The sequence below is a fragment of the Calypte anna genome, chromosome 1, assembly GCF_003957555.1.
Source record: "Calypte anna isolate BGI_N300 chromosome 1, bCalAnn1_v1.p, whole genome shotgun sequence".
In the NCBI taxonomy this organism is placed as follows: domain Eukaryota; kingdom Metazoa; phylum Chordata; class Aves; order Apodiformes; family Trochilidae; genus Calypte; species Calypte anna.
The window spans coordinates 106216388-106223416 of record NC_044244.1 but is presented as its reverse complement, the minus strand read 5'-3'; the positions used below and the strand labels follow the sequence as shown (position 1 = coordinate 106223416).

Below are 7029 nucleotides of genomic sequence, written 5' to 3'. Positions count from 1 at the left end.
GATCCCTACAAATTCCCCCGGGATGGTGCTGCCCGTCGGGTCTCCCCGGAGCCACCTGTTAGCGACGGGGAAAGGCCCACTGGGAGGGAGAGCGCGGGCGGGAAGGCAGACGAGCAGGATTTACCAGCTTCTGGCCGCTGTCGACTTTTACATCTGTCAGGGTGCTAATTATTGCCTTTAATAGAGACAAAGAACAGCTCCTAATGATGCTCCCTCTAATTCTCACCTGCTCCTGCCCTTCTTCCGCAGCAGCACTCCCTCGCCGGAGCCCTGCTAATTGGAAAAGCTGCTCTGCGTATTGCAGCCTCCCTACACATGGGGTGGGGGGGTGCAAGGCACCGGTAGAGGGGCTCCAGGAACAAACTCAGGGGAAGGGGGGCTATCTCCTAAGCGAGGATAGCATGACGGGACTTTCCCCCCCCCCCATCCTCGCCCCGGCGTGGAGGGGCTCAACATCCCGGGGCAGCCACGGGCTCGGCGGAGGAGCAGCGTTTGCCTTCGCACTCCAGGGTGGTTTGGGACGGTCTCTGCTCCTTCTGCAGACCAGCCCGACCTTTGACTTGCAGCGGAGCCTGGCAGAAGGGTGGCCATCGCAGTGACCGTCCCAAGCCGCTGGCAGATACGTGGCTGTCAGCCCCTTATTTTGCACGACTTTTTTCGGTCCCGCCGCACGGGAAGTCGGAAGCGGAGGGTCTTGTACATCAAGAATCGCCTTCGAAGCCCCAGACCAGCACAAATCTAGCACCTTAAATCTGCCTGAAAGCGAGGGGGAGCGTCAATGTCCTGGCTACCAGGGTCAGGCCAGGTTTCCTGGTGGAGAAGGCATTGAGGACATCAGCGGGATGCGGGCCCCGCCTGTAGCCTGTCCCCTTCCTCGGTGTCAGTCCCGGGGGCTTTTTTTTTTTTTTTTTTTAATCCGGGTGTTAAATGGGGTTTGTTTGCCAAAATAGGTACTGAGGGTGCTAGAAGGTGAGGCTTCTCTTCGAAGGCTGGGGTCTCGGGAGAAGTGTGTGAGAGAAGGGTTGGCATGGGGCGAGCCTCAAAAAGAAGAAGCTAAGGCACCGGGGCAGGAGCCCGGAGTGGCCGTCAGGCCGCGAGTGGCTCACACACCGCGGGGACCCCAGCCCGCCGCTGGGGACCTGCTTCGCTTTGCACAGTGAGAGAAAGAAGTACCCGCTCCTGACTCGCTCTGATTCCCCCGCGGGTGTCTGTGCTCCCAAAATTCGTCAGCGGTGTGTTATATATGTATATATTCATATAAACCTATATGTGCTATTTTCTATTTATGTTTACATGTAGCTAGATACGTATTTACATAGCTTTCTAGCCATTTATCGAGAGAGAGAGAGAGATGTGTAAGGATTTGTGTCGCCAAGGATGGGGGTTTTGCGGATTCTCTACCCACAACGGAGTCCGGAACGCGGTTCCAGGCGGGAGCGGGCCCCCCAGCTCGGGCAGCGGTGGGACCGTGGGAACAGTGCCCGTGGAGCCCCTCTGCCCCTTTCAGCGACCCCCGGGGGGCAGCTGTCTCTTCCGGGGGCTTCTGACCTCCTTTTTCCTTAAAAAAAAATAAATTTAATTTCTCTTGGTTGTTCTTGTAAGGGGAAGCCACAGGCTGCTTCACTCTGCGTGTGTGAAGCCAGCCTTTGCCTCAAGGGCTGCGAGATTTCCTGCCCAAATGCCTGAGTGCAGAACTGCTAAAACAGAGATACAATCATCTTTGAGGGGGAAAAAAAAAAAAGTCTGTCCCCCCCAAAGTTTCCCTTTCTGTGGATTTTCGTTTGGTTGTTTTTTTGGTTGAAGGTCAAGGGAGTAGAAGCGAATACCATGGCCAAACACCCCACCGCCAAGTTTAATGTTTCCCCGAATTAAGATTTATCTATTGCCAAGTGCTGGATTCGTAGACAAAAAAAATTCACATTACGAACCCACTAACAGTCGTTTCTTTCCTTCCGCCCTTATTCTGAGATGAGCAAACGAGGAAAAAACCAAAAACAAAACCCCTCAAAAAAATCGGTTTCCATTAGCCAGCGAAGCAAACTAATAAAAAAATGTTGGGAAAATGCAAAGATGCTCCTAAAACGTTCCCATCCCTCCCCGGTGCTGCGGCCGGTACCCCCGGAGCGCCGCTGTTCCCCCGCACTCCCTCACCTGCCTCCGCCTCCCCGCTCGCCTCTGAACAGCAAGGAAGAGGTAAAGGCCATTTATTTAAATTTTGTTGTTGTTGTTGGGTTTTTTGTTTGTTTTATTTAAAATCTGAACAGTGGAACACTTTTTTTCCTTTTTTTTTTTTTTTTTTTTTTTTTGCAACCAAACAAGTAATAAATATTATTTAGCAACTTTTGTCCTTTTTTCGTCTTTTTTTTTTTTTTTTTTTTTTTTTTTTACAAAAATAAACAGATGATAAAATCTCTGCAAGGGGCAGCGATAAGAAAAGTTGTTATTTCAGAAATAAGCCCAAGTTCTCAGTATTGCAACACGGACAGTGTGAAAGGTCCTACACAGAAAGAGCATTAAAGAGTTCAAACTTTGTTAAAGGTGGCAGGAACGAAAAACAAAACAAAACACAAAACCAAACGTGTTATGCTGGTATACGTTTTAAAAAAACCCCAAACCAAACAAACCCCAAGAACCCCAACCAACGAAATCAACGCAAACCGACCCCTTATTCACTCATGAGGCTTACACAGTACAAGTGCACAGACGGAAAGCTCAGGCAGAGCGGACTTGCATCGTTATCGTTGAACGGTATATTTACAAATCCCGAAAAAGAAAGAAAACAGAAAAAAAAAAAAAGGTGGGCGGGGGAATGGAGGAAGAAGGGAATGAGACGACTTTCCCGGCTACACTTCCACTCGCAGCCTCGTTGCTCCCCGCCAGTGCAAGGAGTCCCCGAAGCGGCGGCCGAGTGCTGCGGGGATGTGCTTTCCGTGGCGGGATGTGACCCAGAAACAGCTCCAAACGCTCTATGTGTAGAAATGAAACCGGGAAGGGAAGGAGTGGAGGGGAGGTAGGGGGAACAAACAAACAAACAAACAAACAGACAAAAGAGCAAACCAGCAAAAAACCCTCTGCAGTTTTGGTTCCTCCGTTTGCAACGAGTCTAGGACTATTTTCCCCTCCTAGCCAACTTATCGACAACAACGTATAATTAAAAATAAAGAAGATGCGCGGGCGGTTACTTGTGTCGGGATGACTTTCCCCGCCGTTTGGAGAGCAGGACAGACCCCAGGCTGGGTTCCATCCCTTCCGGCGGCACCCCCTACAGAACGGGGTAGGGGGGACCTGCTGCCGCCAGAAGGGAGCATTTGTAGGTCCTGGAGATGCCGGGGAGGCGTGGGGCGAGGCGGCGAGGCTCGGCCGAGGGGCTCATTTGGTGTCGGTGGCTAATCTGGGGAGGCTGGCGGTGCCCATGCCGGAGACGTGGTGGTGCGGCGGAGCCGAAACTTGGCACATGCTGCAGGGGCAGGGCATCCCTCCCCAGTGCTGGAAGCCGCTGCCCAGCGGGGCGGCGGCGGCGGCGGCCGAGGGCGACTTGAGGAGCCCATGGGGGGGCCGGATGGAGCTGACAGCCGAGAGGCCGGAGCCGGGCAGGGAAGCGCTGGAGACGGCGGCGGGGGGAAGGATGGGGTGGTGAACGGGGTGCGAGGCGGGGTGGGCCGGGTGGCCGGGCAGGGGGGCGGAGTGGGCGCCCATTCCGCCGGGGCAGGCGGCGGGGTGGAAGCCGGCGTGGTGGCCGCCGTAGATCTCGCTGACCAGGCGCTTCATCTCCTCCAGGGAGTTGGTAAGCATAAGGATGTAGTTGCGCGCCAGGAGGAGCGTGGCGATCTTGGAGAGTTTGCGCACCGACGGGCCGTGGGCGTAAGGCATCACCTCCCGCAGCCCGTCCATGGCGATGTTCAGGTCGTGCATCCTCTTGCGCTCCCGGCTGTTGATCTTCAGTCGCAGCTGCTGCAGCTCCGGCTCCGTCATCTGCTTCTTGTCCTTCTTAGAAGAGGAGGACGAGGAGGAGGAGGACGACGAAGACGAAGACTTGAAGCCCAGCTTGTCCACCACCACCACCCCCGCAGCGCTCATGGCGCTGCGCAGCTCGGCGCTCAGCTCCGGCGGGGAGTCGCTCTGCGTGGAGCTGGATACGGTGCCTCCTGTGAAGCCCCCTCCGCTTCCTTTATTTCTGGCCGTGAGGAAGAGGTCATCGGGCTCCGGGGAGGACGGGCGGCTGGAGACCAGGCTGGCGTCCGAGTCCATGGCCCGGCGGGCGGAACAGCGACGCGCACCGGGCTGCCTGCGGGGAGGGGGCGGAAGGGAGGGGAGAGAGCCCACAGACAGCCACAGGTCAGCTCCCACGGGAATTTGCCGGGCCACCTCCGCCGCCCGCCCGCCACGTCGGAGATACTGCTCCGCCGCCACTCCGCGGGGCCGCCCTCGGGGGGCGCCTCCCCTCCCGCCCCGTCCCGTCCCTCCCTCCGCGCCTCTCCTCCGGGCCGGAGGCTCAGGGGGTGCCGTGCTGGGATGTGCGGGGGCTCTTACCGTGCGCGGGGCAGCCGTGGGGAGCGGCGCGCCGTGACGGGCGAGCACGGCAGCAGCGCGCACCTTGCGGCGGTGGCGGCGGCGGCTTTATAGCCGCGCCGGGGAGGAACGATGTCACCGGGCGGGAGGGGGGCTGCGCCAATCGGCAGCGACGGAGGGGGGGGCGAGTGGGCTACCGGAGAAGGGGGGCGGCTGATGTCACCGGGGCCGGTCCGGCTCGATGGGGCGGGCGGGGGGTGTGGGGGGACGACGGCCGGCAGCAGCGCGGGGAGCCCGGCGGGGGGGCGCGGTGGGAGGGAGGGACTTTTGTCAAATCCATAATAAAATGCAACAATGACAGCGCCGGGAACAGCTGTTGGGGGGGCGGGATGGGACGAGAACGGGACCAAACAGCCCCTGGCCCCGCCGCCGCAACCCCCTCGGGGAGGCCGCGCTGAGCGGCTCCCGCCAGCACGTCGGTGTTTTCCGTGCCCGGCCTCGTCCCGTTCCGCCACGCAGGGAAGCGTTAAGCCTCGGCCCCGCCACACACACCGGTCAAGCCTCCGCTCTTTCCTCGGCGGATGCCCTCTCCTGCCCCTAGCCCGGTCGTTATCCTCCCGTTAAGTGCTGCAAAGGGAGGCAGAGGGAAGATAAAAAAAGTGTTTTCGGCCACTCCATTCCCCACGAGCGGATTTGCCCGCGGAGGCCGCTGGCCGGTGCCGGGCAGCGCCGGCCCCAGCGGGAACCTCTGGCTCCGGCCCCGCAGCGACCCGAAGAAACTGGAGCGGCCACCAAAACCTACCCCACACAACCCTCCAACAAGACCGGAGACGTAGAGGGAAGAGAAAGAAAGAAAAAATATTTTAACAACAAAAACATGAGAAATTAACACAAAAAAGTGACTTGGGAAATGTCTCCCGCCTCTCTCCTCGCCGCTCCAGGCGAACCCCTTCGCCCCTGCAGCTCCGTGCAACAGGGCTGGGGCTTCCTCCCTCCGAGGTAAATCCCTCTCTCTCTCCCCCGCCCCCTTTGCCTTTGTTGTATTATTTTTACACCCGTGTGTTTCCCAGCTGGCCCGGCAAGCCTCAACCATCCGTTAAATATGTATTTAAAACGCTAAGAAGTGAAGCGTGGAAATGTGTTTCCCAACGGTTACGGGGATGATCCGTAACAGGTCAATTAGGAAAATCTGTCCCAGCGACAGCCGGGCCCGCTGCCGCCCGCCGCCCGGCGTGTGTCCCGCTGCCTCCCGGGCGGCCCCCGCGATGGCCACCCGGGGACGTGCCCCGGGCCGACCGGGCCGCCTCTATCCCCCCCAGCTCCCACACCTGCTTGCGGGGCTGTGGTGGCAGTCCGGAACGAGACGGGGCAGGCATTCCCCGAATTAAGTATTGTGTGGGTGTGGGTAAGGCGGAGGGAGCTGGGGCTGAGCTCTGGAGGTGAGCAGCGGGACGGGGAGTGGGGGGGACACGTCTGTGCAAACTTTGCATTTATTTCATGGTCGGGAAGCGGTAAGGAGGCAGCGGGAAGCCTGCCTCTGCCTTTTGACTGATGGCTCTATACGGCGCATTGTTGGAACCGCATAAAACAGGGCAACAACGAGCACAACTAATTAAGCCCCGACGTCTTTCCCCCGGCCTCCGGCTACTCGCTGGGCCCAGCCCAGGGAAAGGGAACGGGTTCTGGACAGGCCGGGCAGGATAACGGGGCTGGAGGCAAGTTGCCTCCGGAGCAGCGATTCTGGGGCGAAAACAAGGAAAACGCTGGCATTGCTCCTCTCTCTTCCCTCTCCCAGGGCTCGGTAATTTTCCTTCTTCAAAAGCTGAGACCTTTCCTTCTTAAAAGGTCGGACCCGCTGCCCCTCCTCATCCCTAGCGAATGGGGTGTCTCGCCCGCCCCCGTCGGGCTTGCGGCACCCGCTGCCGAGCGGCGACTCCGGTCTCGGCCCCGGAGACCACCAGGGTTTCACCAGCCACTTCATCAGTCCGGCGATGGGACGCGTACCCTAAATTCCAGCGGCCGTGCCGTCCCGTCTCCCGCTCCTCAGTCCGAGAAAGGGAGGCAGAAGCCCCCGCTTGGGGGTGGTAGTCCAGGGACTGGAGCAGATCTGGGAGTTACCTGCCGGGAGGGATGCCGGTGGTCCTGGCTCGGGAGAATTGGGATGCGCAGCAGAAGGGGGCGCGGCGGGGGCCGGGCCGTAATCTGGGCCAGCAGTTTTCCAAGTACCCGGGACGTCCCGGAGAGGGATAAGTGAGCAGCGAACTTTTCCTTTTTTCCTTTTCCTTTTCCTTTTCCTTTTCCTTTTCCTTTTCCTTTTCCTTTTCCTTTTCCTTTTCCTTTTCCTTTTCCTTTTCCTTTTCCTGTTCCTTTTCTTACCCCTCCTTATTTTTCCTCATTTTTTCGTTTTCCTTTCTTCCTTTTTTTCTCTTCACACTTCCTTTTCTCTCTCTCTCTGTTTTTATTTCTTTTTTCTTTTATTTTCTTTTTTCCCCCCCTTTTTTCCTTTCTTTTTTTTTTTTT

General features: G+C 57.9%; 1 protein-coding gene across 1 annotated transcript; it reads right to left on the bottom strand.

Moving 5' to 3' along the window:
- Positions 1 to 3362: 3362 nt before the first annotated feature.
- On the bottom strand, positions 3363 to 4565 carry OLIG2 (oligodendrocyte transcription factor 2). The gene is made up of 2 exons (XM_030461976.1): positions 4531 to 4565; positions 3363 to 4285 (listed from the first exon to the last, which is right to left on the bottom strand). The coding sequence occupies exon 2, from the start codon at positions 4246 to 4248 to the stop codon at positions 3370 to 3372; it is 879 nt and encodes a 292-aa protein (XP_030317836.1). The 5' UTR covers positions 4249 to 4285; positions 4531 to 4565; the 3' UTR covers positions 3363 to 3369.
- Between the last annotated feature and the right edge of the window lie 2464 nt (positions 4566 to 7029).